This window comes from Pavona decussata, unplaced genomic scaffold (assembly GCF_977016875.1).
Source record: "Pavona decussata unplaced genomic scaffold, jaPavDecu1.1 SCAFFOLD_6, whole genome shotgun sequence".
NCBI lineage: Eukaryota > Metazoa > Cnidaria > Anthozoa > Scleractinia > Agariciidae > Pavona > Pavona decussata.
In genome coordinates, this window is record NW_028145430.1 from 6,348,516 (window position 1) to 6,367,593 (window position 19,078).

General features: G+C 38.0%; 1 protein-coding gene, 2 long non-coding RNA genes and 2 pseudogenes across 3 annotated transcripts in view; 4 read left to right on the forward strand and 1 right to left on the reverse strand.

Annotated features, from left to right (window-relative positions):
• The window catches only part of LOC146489446 (uncharacterized), a 125,243-nt gene that overhangs the window by 31,435 nt on the left and 74,730 nt on the right, over positions 1-19,078 (reverse strand). The gene's annotated exons all lie outside the window — the stretch shown is intronic.
• Positions 2,269-5,156, forward strand: LOC146489451 (uncharacterized). The gene is made up of 3 exons (XR_014864549.1): positions 2,269-2,895; positions 3,181-3,400; positions 4,036-5,156. It is a non-coding gene; the product is annotated as an uncharacterized LOC146489451 (long non-coding RNA).
• Positions 5,166-9,886, forward strand: LOC146489452 (uncharacterized). Its single transcript, XM_085108873.1, has 2 exons — positions 5,166-5,746; positions 5,778-9,886. The coding sequence occupies exon 2, from the start codon at positions 7,038-7,040 to the stop codon at positions 7,434-7,436; it is 399 nt and encodes a 132-aa protein (XP_084964999.1). The 5' UTR covers positions 5,166-5,746; positions 5,778-7,037; the 3' UTR covers positions 7,437-9,886.
• LOC146489453 (uncharacterized) lies at positions 13,371-13,973 on the forward strand (annotated as a pseudogene).
• Positions 14,383-19,077, forward strand: LOC146489454 (uncharacterized; annotated as a pseudogene).

A 19,078-nucleotide genomic window follows, 5' to 3' on the forward strand; every position in this document is an offset into this window, starting at 1 on the left:
ACCCTCGGGAAAGGTCTTTTAATGTCACAACAGGCCCCATGGGCATAGATTGTCCTTCCTTACCACTTACTGGCTATGAACCAAATCTTCAGAAAGTCGCTGTTTGGGTTATTGGAAAATGTGCTTACATTGCTGCTTACCAGATGAGATTTTTTTTCAATCTAAAGATTGATTTGACGTCCTTTTTTGGTACTGTATGCAATACTATGTATTTCAACAAAGCCATGTCAGGGATCCTTAAAGCATAAATTTAAATTTAAATGTCTGCGAAATCTTTTAACATATTGCATTAGTATTAAAAAGTAGACAATGCAACTAACATTTGTGGATGAAAAAAATTAATTTTGGTTATAGTGAAAATTCATCATTGTCTCACACTTTAAAACTTTTCTTAAATATATGTGAGGCGTCTATCGTTATGTTTTCATGACAGCTAGGGATAGATTGAGGGTGGATTTTTAATCAAGGGAATAAAACACGTGCATATATTACATTTTAAATTTTGTGCTTATAGTAAGTGACAGCTGGTATTGTTGCGCTGGACTCCCAGCATTGGTCGTCAAAAAGTGACAAGTCAGTTTTCCACTGGCCAGAGCTAACTGCAAAGGAAAGAGGTGTATTGGATAACTTTCGTTATTGGGCTGTAATTTACTATTTTAAGGTGAAGGTGAACATACTGATGTTACTACATGTTTTCCATACATAACTGTATACATGTGCATGTGAGCTGGTAAATTAAGACATCAACCTGACCAGCGACAACTTGTAAAAATGGGGTTTACATAAAACACAGAATCCCGAATCCAATCTAAGGCAAACTTTTGAAAATTTCACTGGGCTCCTGACTGATATTATAGTTTTTCAAGAGCTATAAAAACTGTTTCCCAAGTAAATTTAGCCTTCGTTGAAATTTTCATGTTGATGAATTTTCATTTATTTATTTATTTACTTTTATTCCGGATTGCGGATTCCGTGTTTTAGGTAAACCCGTAAAAATGAGCCAGTAAAAAGTGGGATGCCGGTAACCAACAGGTTATACAGTTGGAAAGGCAGCCTAGAGCCCTGAGTAGCTTGCGTTTAGGATTTTTTGTTTCTCTCTGTGGTATATCCATAGATATCAGGAGTACCTTAAGCAGCATGCCATTGAAAAGGCAACTTTAAATTCAATTTTTTCCTTTAACTTTTTTCTCGTGAAAGTTAGGTTTCCTTGGGTCTGCCGTAGTTTAATAAAGGGCATTTTAAAACACTGTTAGGCTACACTCTGGCAAAGCTGCCAATATTGTAAGACTGTGTCTGTTTCCTTTGCTTTTTCCGTTTGTAATTTTGAGTCTGCATTTTAATTTCACAACACTATTAGAAGCAAGTGGATAAAGACAATGGAGAAGGTTTTGTGTCCGTGAATTTAAGCGGAATATATGCTATAGCCACAAGCAAGCACCACTACATCAACAAATACAAAGATTAACTGAAGAGAAATGGTATCTGTGTTGATGGCAAGCACTACTGTAAAACATTCAAATGCTGAAATGAAAACATCTTCTCTCAATATTTTTAAAGTGGTATTTGACTCTAACTCGGTGTTGATTCAAATATTAGCATTGCCATGATGTTCTGGAACTCCTAAGAGTGATTTGAAAAGCACAACAGAACACTTAGGTGCCTGTGATTCTGTGAGTTATAACATCATGGCATTATCAATGCCTCCATTTGTTTTGGGTTATGTACTCAACAGCAGCCTTACTATTTCGTGCTTCAATTCTATTGCTGTGGAGAGGACAGCGTTACCCTCAACAAGGCAATGAAACAAAGAACATTTAATAAAACAACAACCGCTAGAATATTCCAGGAGTTTTGCAACACTCTAGAGTACATCCACGGAAAGGGGTTTCTTCATAAAGATTTGAAATCAAATAATGTATTTCTAGAACTAAAACAGGATGGATATCTTCCAATTATCAATGTCTTTGGAATGAGTGGGTCAGTAGAAGAAATGGAAGGACACAAGCAGATCCATGAAGCCAAGTACATTGTACCGGAAGTAAGGAAAGGACAAAAACAGAGCCTGGCGAGTGACATCTTTTAGCTAGGAAAAATTCTAGAAGTAGCAGTTCAGAAGAGAAGCTTCAATTTTCTGGAATTATTGTCTGAGCAATTGAGTCTACTCCTAAATAAAGACCCTCTGTTGAGGAGATTTCAACTCAACTAGGAAATCGGCGATTGCGACTTTATTTAAAGGGCCACTGACAACCAAAAGTCTTTCACGCGTGAAAGCTATCGGCGCCATTTTCTGTAATACAAAAATTACGATTTCTTGAAAAGTCAAATTCCATCGCCTCACATCGCCGTGTTTTGGACGCATGCCCAGTAGCTTCAAACTTTGTACATATTTCCCTTAATGTTTAAATATTGTATTTTTGTCGTTATTTGGGTGTTGTGTTCGTGTTAAAAGTGAAATAAAGACTGTGAAGAAAGGTCGTCTGCCGAGGAGGGAAAACCGCCATGTTATTTGGCTCACAACTTCAACCTTAAGATTATGGAATGAAAGGAAGAAGGCGTTTGGATTCAAAAACAAATCAAACATCGCAGAGGTTCTTCTTCACGGGGTGATGTTGAAAACCACGAATTCAGAGGAAAAAAGCTATGGTCTTCGAAGGAAACATGTCGCTTCACCAGGCGTAAGCCCAATTCCGATTTCGTTATTCACTTGTCAATTCTTTCTTTGACATTGCAGCTTAGATCAGCCCATTTATTTATCTATGAAAGTTGTACAAGCATTAACTTGTGTATGTTTATTACAATAGGTAAGAAGCCTTTGTTTGTCTCAACGATGAAGGACACTGTTTGCACACGCTCTTAACTGAAGCGACATCAAGCAAATACCTCAAACGATGATAGGTACACAAGCTGTCCTCTTTGTCGTCAATTGTAATTGCCGGGTTGTATTGCCCCTGACCTTTCTATTTTTCATGTTGTCTTGTATGATCATGATAGGACAAGATGAATCAGTGGAAGTGTCTCGTTATGAATAGTTATGTACCTACCTGACTTGACATACAGCAACTACATAACCAGATTATGAGATTACTTTGTTTTTGCATGTTCTAGGTCTAGACAAAGAGCGGTATATTCAACTGTCAAAGTCAGTTAGAGGCTGATAAATTTTTATTTTCTCTTTCAAAGCTCTTTTCAAGTTGACATTACTGGCTCCACTGCACAGACTGCAGTACCAAGCTGCACAGAGACTGGCTTGAGTACCCCACTGTCTCTGCACACCATTTCAACATTGGAAAAGGCAGCCTCAGTGAATCCTGGATTTGGTACTCTAAAGGGAGACCCTATGAAGGATGACACAGCGTCACAGTTGTCTGAGAGCAGCCATGGTAGTATCCATGATAGGTATGTCTACTTGCAGTTATGTTTTCAGCAAATATATGGTCATTATGAGCAAGCACTTTGCACGTCTTATGTTCTTGGTTATGCGGGAGGAGGACATGGTTGAATAGTACAGTGATGTATATGTTGGAGGAAGTTTTTTTTCTCAGGTAATTTTTAGCTTTCCTTTCGTTGTTATAGATGGTAATGAGTGTCAAAAACAAAGAAAGGTATCCATAACAACAAAAAAAAGCTAAAAATTTCATGAGAAAAAAATTTCCTACAACATATATATAGTGTATACAGTAACAATAGCTTGATTATGCAATACTTAATTTGAAACATCAAGATCAGCAAATATAGGCAAGCACAAACTGGAGAAGAGTACTTTTAATCATTACAGTAGGTTACAGAGTTTCATTTTGTCTTTTACGTAATCAATTTTTTGGGCACTGAATATTGTGAACAACATTATGAACAACATATAATTATTGTAATGATATGAAATAACAACAATGTAAACAAAACTTGTGCGAACGTCTAAGTCAGATGGACTTATCACTTGCATGGGTATCAATTCCACATATCCATAAGAAAAAGCACTTTCTCACAACAGAAATTTCTTATCTGTTGATTTCTTTATTTTATTTTGTTATTTCTTAGCTCAAGTGTTTGTTGTCTCAACATGAGTCAGATATTGAGCTACAAGAGGAAGAGCCAACATTTGAATCACTTCTGTGAGTACATGTTGTAGCCACTGACCTTGCCAACAGCATGCACTTACATGTTTTTGTGCTGTCCTGTGACAAGAAATATCTCTCAGCAGACTGGACAATTTTAATGCTATGATGTTGAAGAACGTATCTAAGAGAATTGCATTCAGGTAAGTTCTTCATAATGTTGACGAAACCTACAATCCTGGCCAAAAATAATGGGACAATTTGCAAAATTAATCACGAACTGTTCCCCCCTCCCCCCCCACCCCCAAGCAATGTCCTTACGATGCTGTGTTTATCAACAGTTCGAATGATTCCAGTTGCGCTCAAGATTGTTTGAGGGGAGGGGGGCTTTCCAAAAATTGCAAAGACAGCTTAATAAAAATGTTGAAGACTGGCTTAAGATATGGAGAATGAAAATGTTCACTGACGATGCTATTTCGTTTTCCTGTCACAGGAATTTTTGGCCAGAATTGTCTGAAAAAGTGGTTTCGCAAAAACCTAGTTATATCTTTAGAAAAGATAAATATTTCATGCGCTTTATTGCTTATACATGAAGTTAATGTTGTTTCAAGTCTCAAACGTTACATTTGGTCGCATTCTTTACTCGTCATGGAAAAGAGGACTTAGACCGCGCGTTCTTCTTGTAAGGCTCACTGTGCGTATTTGCTAAGTAAAACATTGGAATGTAAGTTTCTGGCGGTCTTCCATGTCATATGGTGCGTATTTTTACTTTGGCCAGTAATGAAGTCAAGAAAGTTATTCTTTTTACCCGTTGGGTAAGCTTGCCGCAATTAGCTTTAGCGTGATCTCACCAAAATGCCAAACTGTGTCCTTGTGGCCTTAGCAGGGGATCCCCACACGCTCATCTGATGTACATTATGTAGACTGCATGGAAAGCAGACATCCTCATAAACCGATATTTTGAGGAAGAAATTACAGCTAGAACATTACTTGTGTAGCAAATTGTTGGTATAAAAATGTACGCGGGCGTTTTTAACTACTTTGGATGATACACAACATCGCACACCAGAATAGCAGAATAGTAGGGGGAATTTTCAATTTTCCATTTTCCATTTTCGTGCTTTCCCTTCAGGACAACAATAGAGCCAACTAGTAGCGTAAGAACCTCAAGCAACACCGTCACATTACTTCTTTAACATGGTTGCAGCTTTTCACTCAATGGTAAAGGAAAATAACTGCACTTCATACAAAGCCAGCTCCATTCAAAGCCAGTTAAGCTGTAAGTCACGCACTACGACGCTTTATCTTAATAATCAGATGAATTGTAATCATAATCGCTAATTATAGTCGAACCTGTATATAACGGCCCTGTATTAAGCGGCCACCCTCTATTAAGCGGCCAGTTTTTAAAGTCCCGATTTTTCGCGCACACAAACACTGTATTTGGTACCTGTATTAGGCGGCCACCTCTATTAAGCGGCCACAGCCACCCTGTAGCAGTCCCATGTTTGTCTTTCTTTGTTATTTTTACCTGTATTAAGCGGCCACCCTTGAATGGAAAAGCCATATGCATAGTACCATGGATAACAGGAATTGTTGCTGGGAGTGCCGACAGTCAATGACTTGCTCTACAAACAAAAGTTTCAAATTCCGAGGTGCCAAACGCACGTGTCCCACTTGTTTAAGTCGCTGTAGTTCTTACCCTATTCCTATTTTAACTTGAAGAATTTTGTTATATATTGTGTTACTTTTAATTAGCAACATTACCGTTATAACTCCACTTCAATCGTAACAACTATGAAATGACGGAATGAGATATTTTGTTGTTAACTGCAAGTCACGTAAGTGAGTTAGAAATACAGTACTGTACACCGTACAAGAGTAGAGGACAATTTCTTGCACAGTGCTTTTACCCAGTGTAACGTATATTATACCATTAAGTTAAAAGTTGGCACTGAACTTTGTTTAAAGTATTGATCTCTTGAAAAAGTGTTGATTGTCCTATCGTTTTCTTGCATGAAATGTTTTTGTATGATACACCATTAAAATTGACATTAGACAACGCCCAGTGAGTATTTTTCGTGATCCTGTATTAAGCGGCCACCTGTATTAAGCAGCCAGTTCCTCAAGTCCCGAGGGTGGCCGTTATATACAGGTTCAACTGTAGTATAATTAAACCGAGGATACAAAGTTTATCCATTTTGGGCACTTATCGCAACATTCCATTTGACCCGAATTCAGGGAAAAATCACAAAAGTGGTTCGTACTCGCAGGCTTTCCTGCATATCAGTGGAAAGTTCCATCCATCGGCTACTAAAATCTGTGAAAACATTTGGCCATCATCCAGTTGTTAGTCCGCAAGCGAGGGCTGAACTTGTGCTTCTCAGCTAGCATGACCATCTTTCCTTCACCGATGTTGCGTCCTAAAATCCGCAACAAGACCAAGAGGATATTCAGTCAGCGCATGACATGAGAGAAGCACTTCTTAAGAGACCTGTTCAAAATGTAACTGCTTCTGTGTGTGAGGTGAACGACAAGCAGAAGACAACTGATGTAACAAAAATCCCCAACTTCAGCGCCTACCACAACGTTTGAGTTTGAGCCTCAGGGAATCCGTGTCTGTAAAGCTTATTATGTGGGACAGGGTAAAACTGTTAATTACAGTGGCATAGTACGTACACCTCAGGGTCCCACGTCGATGGTAATCAAGGACGATCAGAGTTTTTTGATATTTCTGTAAAGAGAAATTTGAAGGGCAAACGATTAATCCAGTCACAAACTTCAGCATTGTTTCCATGTCAACAGGAAGGTTGCAACTCCAGCTTTGAAACTTTTGACTCCCTGCAACATCATCTTGATTGTGGTCAACATGAAAATAAAACAAGCCAAGAATCCATCTATGATCAGTTATGACGTGACTGGGTGGCAAGGTTTTCCACTCTTGTTCCCGAAAACCGCCCTAGGCCAAAATCATAATCAAAATCAATGGCCAGTTCTTCGCTTCCAATAGGTTGGGCACTCCAAAAGCCAAGAGGAGGTGGAACAAGGTACTCTTCTCAAGTGAAGGATTATTTGAAAGCAAGATTTGATGCTGGCGAAGAATCCAGATGTAAAGCTGATCCTCAGCAAGTTGCTATCGACATGAGAAATACCCGGACAGAAGATAACAAACGAATGAGAGATAACTGGCTGTCAAGAAACCAAGTACAGTCCTACTTTTCTAGACTAATTGAGCTAAAGAGAAAGCAAACCAACACGTCATCTTCCCGTGAAGCAACTGTAGATGACTTGGAAGACGTGGTGCACGAAGAAGATTGGTTGCAACAGGTGGACGAGGTTTACGAAAAACTATCTGTACAGCATCCAATCTACTACGATGCTTAAATCTTTGTGACTAGCGTCACAAAAATAAGCTTGGTTCCTTTAATATGGAAATGTTGAAATCAATCTGCAATCATTTTAAAATTTCCTTTAAGTCAAAAGACAGAAAATACACACTGATCGAAAAACTGGAAAACATGATCGCCAAGTGTTCTTGCGGCAAAACTTAAACACACTGTCCCTCAGCCGACAAAAACCTGGCCAGCGGTTTAGGAAAACATGGCGGACTGCGAATTCCCTTCTCCAATAACAGATACATCTTGCTGTATGACTGCTTTAATGAAACTCCTCCAGCGATTCTATTCAGAAGAAATTGGTTGGGAAACTTTGATCTTCGTGCCTGGAGAAACTATATGGTGATGAAAAAAGTATTTCGTGTTTTATTACTGGCATTCGTTTACCAAGTGTCTGTTGGAAATATGGCCATGTTAGCTGATTAGCACAAGTTCAGCCCTTACTTGCGGACCAACTACTGGATGACGGCCAAATGTTTTCACAGATTGTAGTAACCGATGAATGCAAATTTTCACTGATAGACAGGAAAGCCTGTGAGTACGAACCACTTGCGATCTTTTCCTCTGAATTTGGGTCAAATCGCATGTTTCGGTAAGTGCCCAAAATGGATAAACTTTGTATCTTCGGTTTTATCATACTAATTAGCAATTATGATAACAATTATCTGATTATTAAGATGAAGGGTCATAGTTTATAACTGGCGAATTTCAAGGTGCTCGCTGGTTTTGAGGCTGGGTGGAATGTTTGAAGAAATGCTTCTTCTAAACTAGCTTCAAGCGGGCCGTCATTTATCACTCATAATGAATAAGGATTCTTTTGACCTCCACCGATAGAGCGGTGATAGCCACTGGGGCATAGTATAGTCTCCACTTGATTAAGATTATATTACTTAAGTCCACTGAAGCTTGTGTTGATGAACTAGCGTTCCGCTTGCCAGTTTCAGTGCTAGTCGTGGCGTATAGGCTATCTGACGGGCTATTTCATTTCTGCGAGTCCAGATGACTCACCACCTCTCTCAGCAACAATTCCGTTCGTTTCATTAGATTTTCTTTTGATTGTTCCTCCGACATATTGCAGAAAATCCCCAGAAAATCTTGCAAACTTCCACCACGGATAAACACTTTGAAACGATGAGGAAGAACCTGAAGCACCTTGGGAAACAATTTTTGCATGATGCGCCGCTGACCCGACTGAATAGCACCCGATGAAATATGTTTGATCCAATGGCATATGACCCGATAAAATGAGTTACCATCCAATGGCATCTTACCCGATAAAATGTGTTATGATCCAATGGCATGAGAATACATGGTGGTGTAAAACTGTTACATCTCTAAAATTTGGACAATTTCTATGTGCCAAAAGGGAGAAAGTTACGGTTTTATTTTAATTTTGTGGTTTGAATTTGTGGGACAGGTCTCCTCAAATTGCATTTTGTGTTTGAATTGTGGGACAAGTCCCTCCACCCAAGTGAAATATGATCAATCAAACAGCAAATGAGACTGTCCTTGCAACAAGTCCTCTGATGAACATGAAGAACTTGGCGTTCTCTCATGTTTGCCAACCATAAGGCACTAGTTGCTACTCCATTGTTTCAGTGGTTACATTGTGGTACAATGTGAGAGGAAAAGCAAGACCTAATATGCTGTTTTGTTTTCCATCCTTTCTCTACAGTCTGTCAAAGATTCGTAATGCAAGAGTAGAAGCATTTCCTGGAAACGAGATTCCAACTTCAGCGCCCAAACCCTGAGGTAGCCCTTAAGATCTCCTCAGCTGCTGACAAACTGTGTAATGATGACCTCACCAACTTAACAAATAGATTCCATTTTGCCGTGTGTCTGTACTCTGATAACGCACAGATGGCGTCAAAACGTGGTGAGGACAAAGAAGAACGCGGTCAGTAATGTGACTGATGTTCTTACCACCTTTTGATGTCCTCTGTGCGTTATCAGGGTACAGACCCACGGCAAAATGGGATCTATTTGTCTTATCCATAACCAAGACATTTCAAACCTAAACCTTAGCTGAGTCAAAAGCTTTACAGCAAACTTAGTTTTAGACGACTGCACACATGCAATTGTGATCCGAAAGAATTTCAGTAAGAACACTAAGAATATTTTCAAAACTAACCTTCATTCCAGAAGGAAATCCTGACCCATTACAGCATGACCATGTAAGTCGCTTCACTGTTATTTGTAATCGATTACTTGCCATTACCGGATTTCTATCGACATATCTTGTCAAATATTTGCTTCCTTCTCACGTCACAACAAAGTTCTATCTTTTTTATCTTCATTGAGGTCATTCTCAACTGTCTTTGTCCAATTTTTTTCACTTTTATCGGGCAGTTTTTCTTTCATGAGAAAATTTGCCTGTTTCTCCCCTGCTCGCCAAAACAGTTTGCAAAACTTTGTTGACTGGTCACCACTGGCTGGACTCTGGACACTGAACACATGTACCAGTCACACCACTCGATGAGATCAATTGTGCATCTATACTCTGATCACAAACTCCGCTACACCAATCAAAACGCAAGTTCTATGCTGTTCATTGTACAATTTGTTATACAAGAACCTTAAAACTGACATTGGATGTTCCTAAAAAATCAGGTGTAATTTAAAATGTATATTTCAACAAAACAGTTACAAAATATGAAGTCAATCCTTTTTTCTTTAGAGGGAATTCGGGAGCACATTAGGGCAGTACTTTATGAAAGAAAAAGGATGGTCCAGTAGGGACACAGCTTTGAAGTATGTCACTATTATTTTATCTGCGGAACATTTTTTTATTCATCACCCAGCCTAAAATAAGTATAATTTTTTTTGTCTATGAACTTGCATACTGTATCAAAGTTGTATCACCATCAAGAATTCTCTTGAAAAGTTGTCTTGAAACTTGTAGACAATTCTAACATTTGTTCCAAGGTACATGTATTTTTTTACTTTCAGTTATGTAGTAATTAAGTCATTCTTTGGTTATCTCAAGTTTAACTGTTTAAAGCCAGTACAGCTTTCCTCTTCATCAAATTCTGATTAAGGTTATATTCAAATCGAAGATTACCATTGCAGACAGTAAGAAAGTAACCTTTTTTTTACACAGAAAACAAGGTAACAAGGTGTGTGTTCGAGCAGTGGTAGTAGCTCAGACTCATCCAGTTCAAATCACACATTAATACTGAAGCATTTGTTAAGGCATTTCAATACAAAATTCTAAACTCCATTCTTTATATTAATGCTAAACTTTACAAAATTGGCTTTAAATTGGATGACTCGTGCTCATTTTGTTCATCTGAACCAGAAACGCTTTATCACTTCCTATATCTGTGTCCTTTCTCAATAAATTTCTGGCGTGACTTTGAAGTATGCTGGCACCAACTTTTAAAGGAAAATATTCGATTTTCGTTGCAAGATGTTTTAGTTGGAATGATACGACAAAACTCCCCTTCTGCTAAGCTTCTAAACTATCTAATTATGATTGGGAAATTGTACTTGTGGGATTGTAGAAGTCAAATTCTTCCGAATATATATGGGTTTAAAAAGAAAATTGCTCTAAAATACGAAACGGAAAAATATACAAGTCTACATGGTAAAAAACAAAGGATTTCTTTGAAGTTAAATGGATAGTGTCGCATCTTGTAAATGCTTAACTATTTAAAGGTTTTAATATGTATCCACTTTCTGTATGTAATTAATATATTATTTACATTATATTTTGTAAACATGTCTAGTTTGTTTGAATTTTTTTTCTTTTTTGGTTACCGTTTAGTGTTAGTGATATTGGTTTTTTTAGTGTTGTAATAATAATAATAATAATATCAGAGTTAATTAGTTGTATTATATTATTAGTGTTAGTAATATTAGTTGTAACATTATAATAATGTAGGTAAGTAACTTATTTGCTGTATTATCAATTTGTTTCAATAAAGAATCATATATATAAAAAAACGAAGACTGGTTTCAGATTCACCATATTCCAGCAAGACAAAATCTGATGGTAAGGTAATAAAGGCGGGCATTTTAGTTTGTTGTTTTTGGTATCATTGGTAACTTAGGTGATATGGTGGCAATCTTTAATTTTAAAGCATTATGGGCTTCCAGAAGGGAAATGATCTTATCTCTGAACAGTTTTTTGGCCCCCCCCCCCCACCCCCCTGGAAGCCCCATTATCCTATGTATCACTGGTGTTTATCTCTTTTAATTTTTGTTAATTGCGGAACTCATTTCCTTGGTATTGTGTGTGGTATCCGTATTGCTTACAAGTCATCTTATAAACAATATTTGTGGGAGTTTTTTTATTCCGTATTGCTTACAAGTCTTCTTATATACAATATTCGTGGGAGTTGGGATTGGCCACGAAGAAAGATGGCTGCTATTTTCGAATCTCCGAGCTAAAGAGAGGAAAATTTAAGTTTCTTTACTTTTATACTTCGTGTCTATTGTACTCTATGTTGTAATTTCTTGTTAACATGCCAGCAAATAAGAGAGGAAAAGAGAAACAGCTTTGGCAATTGAAGGAGGAAATCCAGCAAATAGTTAATTCACCAGCTTCTCACTCCACAATCTTGTAAAAGACAAACTGAATAATTTCTATCTTTTTCAAGATTAAATGGTACTATTTCGTAAATTATATCATTAAATATTCAACTGGGGCCTCATGCTACTGTTCGGATTAAACGTTATTAAAAATCCAAGCTTCCAATCATCAAGAACAGAAAACATTCCGAATAGAGCTCATGTACAAAAAAATGTGACGTAAAACGTGTGAAAAGTGTAAAGTATATAAAAAATGTATAAGAAGTATAAAATAGAAATATGAATAAAATAAAGGAAAAACGATCTAATGAGAGAGTGTCACAGATGTATATAATAATCATTAAAACAAAAGTTCCGAAAAATCGCTGCATTTCTCTCGGGAGTTGAGGGTAGGTCTGTACTTTTTTATGTATAGGGGTAGATTTGTTGGATCGTTTTGTTGCAGAATGATCTTTATTTTGGCAAGTAGAGAAGCGGTTCTTCATGGAATTTTTGTTACTGAGATGTTCTCTTACATGATCGTGGATAAAACGTATAGTGCAGTATTTTGTTCAACCTGGAAGATGAGGAGGGTTTCTATTAAGATCTAATCTTTGACAGATAACTGCTGCTGGCTGATATCTCAGCTAATGACATGGATACGGTGGTGAGACTGCCCTTATTTCGCTGTCTAAGGAGAAATTATAAGCCACGAGGTTTTGGTCAGAAAAACTATACTACACAAAGGTTTCCAAACAGGTGGGCGGTTTATAGTCTTTCTCAACAAGCCAGACGTCGCCAGGGTTGGTGTCTTGGAGCTGTACCTGAACCTTCTCAACTACAAGCAGAAAAGCAAACCCTTTCAACAAGAAGTGATTAAACCCGTCATCTGTGCCATTTTAGATGAAATAGCCATGAGACAAGACAAGCTGAAAAAGTCAGCGATACTGTTTACAAAATGACCCGAAAGTTGAGAGAGATTGCTCGCATGAGTTTATCCTTCTAAAATATATATTTTCACAAGTGGACAGAGACTTTAAGGGTTTCTGCTGCCTGCAGCAAATCGGAAAAGTTGAACAAAAATGTCACCCTTGCGGAAAGGTGTTAAAGTTACGAGAAATACACCTACACCTCAGCCAGGGTTAAGCAGTGTAAAAGCAGATACAAACTTTGCTTTGACTACAGTCAAAAGCATTCGCTGAAGAGAAAAATAACAGAAACTGACTTGGAATTAAAAGCTCTTTTCAAGATTGTTCTTCTAAAAGCTGAATAGAAGTTTAGAAGTTCCTTAGCATGCATTTTAAATCTAGTATCACTGAGTATGAGAGTTAAACAAAAGCTTCTTTGCAAAAAACTTTGAAAAGGAACTTCAACTTCAAGCAAATTCAACCTTTCAATCTTAAACCTTTGCTATAACTAACTCATAATAATTTATGTGATAATTAAAAGTATCTTTTATAATAATTATAAAATAATTAAAACCTTTTCTATCTTAGATCTGTCATGGTATGGACGGAACAAAATGATATGATCATGCTTACCACCATAGCTGCAGAGGGTGTGTTCCATTGGAAGTTGTGGAGTCGAGAGCGCAGGAAAGCATGGCAAGCTGTTTCTGTAAGCCTGAACACAAATACGACACAGCCATTTTGTGTTTTTGTGATCCATTCCGGATAGATTTAACATTTTAGCTAAAAAAGTGAAATCAAAATTGTTGAAGGAATTAAAGGAAAGTGGTGGGGGAGATTAAGGGCAGTGTGAGTTGGAGAGGTTGGTGGAGGAGTTGGTGACTTTGGGAGAGGAAAGTAATAAAAGAGCAGATGACCAGAGTGAGGCAAAGAAAGAAGCAATGGCCAATGAGAAAAAGCAAGCGATAGAGATGAGAGAAAGAGCATTAGAGAGATTCGGAGAAACAAGGAAGAGAAACAACAATGAACAGGAGGCAGAAAAGAAGACAACTAAAAGAAGAAGAACAGGCGGAGAAGCAATGGAGTCAAGTTCCCTTTCTTTATAGCGGTAGCGATAGTGATGAGGATTACAAGGACTATGAGGTATTAAATGTTAAAGGCCTGTAGGCATATTGTTTCAATTTCGTTTATTATAAAATTCACAAAATTACAACAGTTCCACTTAATTTCCTGTTTGCCTTTGCATAGTGATGTGTTCCTTACACGAAAACCATAATACTGCATGGCAAGTTACCTTAAAACCCTTTGTCAACCTTTTGTCTTGCCAGGAATTTGAAGACGAGTTTACAAGTTTCCCTCTGGGAAACACACGAGACTGCAGTTTTGATGAAGTTCACTGAGTAAAGAACCTACTCTCTTTAATACAGGTTTTTGTTTAAAGGCATGAACGTTTGCTGCTATAGTAGAAGGTTTTACTAAGTTATTTATATCAATTAGAATGTTTATATACAGGACATCATTGTGCAACCAGGCAAAGCCAGGAGGCCGATGCATCTTTACACCAGTACTCAAAGCAGACAGACATGCAAGGGTAAACTGAGAGATATAACAGAAGATCAGAAAATCTGCTGCCAAAAAGAATGCCTGAAAATAACTTTTAAGCGATCAAGATATCAAAAAGACAAGGGAAAGTTTTTCAAAAGAGGCCTCAAAAAGCAAGGAAAGTGGCTGACAAACTTCTTTAAAATAAGCCAGAGTGAAAACCGGAAACTGACATTTGACTTCTTTGTCAAGCACAAGAAAGTATGCCAAACGGCATGGCTTTTGAGTCATGGGATTTCAAATGGAAGGAATTGCTCAGCTGTTAAGCCCCAGATCGACAAACTTCCTCTAATGTGTTAATAAACACAATTTTGTGCTAATAAATATAGCATAATCTCTGCAAGGTTGAGTCTGAGAGCACCTGAATGTTTTGAACAAAACTTATTACACTAAGTAAGACACTGATCATAAATTGAGGTGTTGCATACTTTGTAACATTTGATTACATGAGCGTTCTTTTCGTCGCTAAGGGATAGACGAAACAAACTCTTGGGCTTGTTATATTATCAAATATACGATGATTTAGAAAAGTGACCTTACTTTTCAATAACTCATTTGACAAATGACCCTGCATATGAATTTCTTCTCTTGACTTATCCAGTTTTCACAACTGGAAGAACGACTGGACTATAAAGCGGCTTACTAGCTGTGTCCATACCAGAAAAGGCATGACATTTGAATAGCGGTTGGACGCAGATGCAGAGCTATGGTTTGGTGAATTGGTTGATGCCTTGGCAAATAGAATGCCTGATTTATATCGAAGGGAGCTGCCGGCTTGCCTTACCTTCACAAGAATTTACAATATGTACAAGGAGTATGTCCAGAATCCTCTTAAATCATCCCAGTTTCAAAGGAAGAGGAAGGACAAGTTTCAGGACGTAATTATTCCCAAGGTTAGTGCAAGAATGTTTAAGTCGGAAAACAGCTGTGCGCTAATTTCTATTAATTTGGCCATGGTAGAGATTCAAGTGCTGATGTTTCAGGTGTCTTTCCCTCATCAGCTGTTCCCTTCAACGGTAGGATAATGATGGAAATGTCAGCACTTGAATCTATTAATCAACTCAGTTAATAAAACCAAGTATTTGTGAGTTCCTGACTATTTAAGAATTCGTTTATTGTTTACTTGTTGGTTTGTGTATCAATATCTCCTTTTATTTTTATTCATTTTCAACAGAGAAATCGATTTACCAAATGTGGAGTGTGCTTGATAACAGAGCACATGGGGCAACAATGGATTTCGAAAAGCGAACGACATGGACCCAAAGGAAGCAGCTCCATATGGAACAGCAAGCATAAGTAATCTGTAAAAGACAAATACATTTTGCTGAACGTTGCATTACAAAAACATTTGTTTCCATTTTATTTCATGTAATTAAACAATATTGATTTTTTCAAAGAAAGATAATTTGCTTTACATGTCTTTTTCTTTTCTTCATTTTTGTAGCGGTGAAAGATAGAAAAATTATAAACACCAGAAGAAAGTAGAAAAGCACCCGATAAATATTTGTCACTTATCATAGACTGTATGGATCAGAGTAAAACCCATCTGCCACACTGGATTCAGAAGTCAAAGGTATGTTTAAGTTGAGCCAGTCAGGATAATTGATCCCAACATCATGATGATATCTTGCAGATTTCTGGGCACATAGTTACTTCATTTAACACCGGAAAATGCAGACTGGATGTTTTGTCTTTCTTACAGTGTTACTTTCGTTGGTTCATAGTTAGAAAGGGAGTGCAATAGATTTACGAAGCGGATGTAGTGGGAGTCATTTCACATGGACACAAAAAAGCCTGGTGCTTTTATGAGGTTCTTTTTATGAGGTGGCCACAAGATTCCAACCCAACGATCAACTGCCCCATTAAGATGCTTTAGACATCTTACACAAACCATAGGTAAATGTCTTAGTGCGATCAGTAGCATGTGTAGCTGGCAGTTTTGGTGGGCGGGAAAGCCTGGCCTAAACAAGTGGTGCAGCTGCTAGGGAAATGGGGAGAGAACCACGACAGTTGCGGCAAAGCTGCGTCAACGAGCAGCTTTGCCACGAGAAACCGCCTGCCTGGATTCCAGTCATTTTTGACTGCCACCCCAAAAATTTACATATTTGAGAACCTGTTGATGTTGAATTAACCCAACCAATCGGATGGCAGATGGTAAAATGAAAACTTCTTGACTGGCTATCAAAACATATTCTGAAAATTCAATGTGTTTTTTTCGATGGCGGCGAAGGCCAACACTCCGAGAAGGCCTGTCAAGGGAGAAAAGCTTTCCAGTTCTTGAGGTACAACGACAAGTGTCAATGATAACTGTAGACTGTGCTCTTACCGGCAGAAGATTACATGTGGGTAATTTCAGAAGACTTCTTATACCTCTACCTAAAACCTTTTTCTATCAAGACTTCGAACTGTGAAGGATGTCAAAGTGTGACTTTAGCAGAACTTTCCTCAAGGTTCGGATTGAAAATAGACCGATCAGACATGTTTTCTGATCATATATGCCATGCCTGTGGAAGGAAAATAAGGAATGCATTCGAACTTTATAATTTCATCCACTTGAAGCTGAGAAGGTAGCCACCGCGATCGAAGGTGACGGTGATTCAGGCAGATAAAAGCGACTCTTACCAACTACTGTTTCTTCGCCAGACAGAAGTCCTCTAGCAAAGAAAGGACGCAAAACTTTAGAACAAAGCACAGGAGCAAAGAAATCGCTCAGATTTAATATGGTAATAATGGAGGCAAGTGCGACTCTCATGTGTGTGTTTAAGCCTAAATAAAAGTTTTGCCCTCCAGGTATGTCTTTAAGAGAACACCATTTTCTCTCTGAAATGAGCGGTGCTCGCTGTAAATTTTCTGTTAGCACTGGAGTTTCTTCTCATTAAATGACATTTATGATTTGGAGGATTTGCTCGATAGTCAATGAGCAAAGCCATGTGCTTAACCGTCCCTTGTTTTGTACTTTGATCTCAAAAGGTCATTCTATCCATACTGGACCTCTTGTTGTTTCTGTTTAGCGACTGTCATTCTTATGCCGTTTGCGGCATTTTGTTCAGGCTTGGTATGGCTCATTTCGATGTGTCCAGTGACAGTATAGCTTCTCATTTTATCTTTGTAAGGATAGGATTTTAACCCTGTAGTTATCATTATCTCACAATCTTTGTGTTGCTGGGCCCTGCTATTTGCTTTTGTGAACAAGAGAGCAGAATACATATACATTAATGTTGCATGCATGTACTTCTTTTGACATCTATTCCGTGCACAACCTTCGTGAAAAAAATGTAAATTTGGATGCCATGTGCCTCTGTTTCAGAAAAACCGTTTACCACTGCTTTATTTACAACTGGACAACTGTTATCGTGACTGCAAAAACATCCACATTTTGGGTTTTTGTGCTCTACTGGTCAAAGCTGGAGTTTTTTAAAAGGTTAGTGGCAATTGATTCCTTATAGTTGATATAGTTTTCTAAGAGCTTCTTGCCCCCCAAAATTAGTTCTTAAGAAATTAGATCTTACTTATCAACTTACATGTGAAAGCATGAAACTAAGTGATATCACTTGCTTAGTATCCTTTTTTCACAGGTGCGGCTGTCATATTTGATGGTAGGGCAAACCCATGAGGATATTGATCAGGTTATTGTAATCTGCTAGAATTTGTACACTGCCCATTGGGATTGGGTGGAAACAACCATAAAAATATTCGAAAAACGTTACTACAGTTGTTAAGCTTTCCTTCAAAACAAACAAACAAACAAGCAAACGGAAACAAACAGGCCGTAGAAAGACTGCCTTCGACCACACTACACTTCCCAATGCATTTTTGCAACCAGTTTGTTCAATTTTTGTTTTGTCAGATGTTGGACTAAATTTCAGTTGCCCTAGCCAAATCGGGTGCTGTAACTCTGGAGGACCTTGTAGAAGTTATGCAGGCTGCATACAACCCAACATCTGTTACATGTGTTGTTGAGGATGTATATGATTTCAAGGCTTGGCTTTGCCCTAACACAGCTACCCTGCAGGACCATTCTCATCCACACGCTTTTCATTTCAAACTAAACGAAAAAAACGGTGGTGTTGAGATGTCATACTGACCCTTGGCAACGTCAGGCAGGAAAGAAAAGTTTCCAAAGGAGGGGTCGTTCATCATTCAAGAAATGCCCCACGGTTAAGGTCATCGAAGATTCCGTACAAAGACTGAGGGTGAGGATGTCAACCTCCCAGCTTGAAGGGTGGAAAAAATTGGCAACTGACGAAGAAGTAAAAAGTAGAACAATGGAAATTCTTCTCTCCAGAAGACTATAAAAAAGCCGCCAAAACCTGCGCAAAAAATAATTTTCCATGGACAACCTAAATAACGGCTCACGAACAACCACTTTGAAAAGTTTGACGACTTAAAATACTGTGGTTACCACCAGTGTTACACGTATATGACGGAGGTTGAAATTGTCTCAAACCTAAAAATAAAAACATATCAAGAGATGGAAATACAAAGGGTCACTATTGACTAGAACATGGACCACCAACTGTGACAAGAGAGCAAAAAAATGGTAAGGTGAATTTGTTATCTTTCTCAAGAGTACATAGTGTAAAGAATTAAATGTGGTTTTTACATAACA

What these genes read in the sequence shown, in the direction of transcription:
- LOC146489452 (XM_085108873.1), top strand. Translation starts at nt 7,038, where the DNA reads ATGGCCAGTTCTTCGCTTCCAATAGGTTGGGCACTCCAAAAGCCAAGA.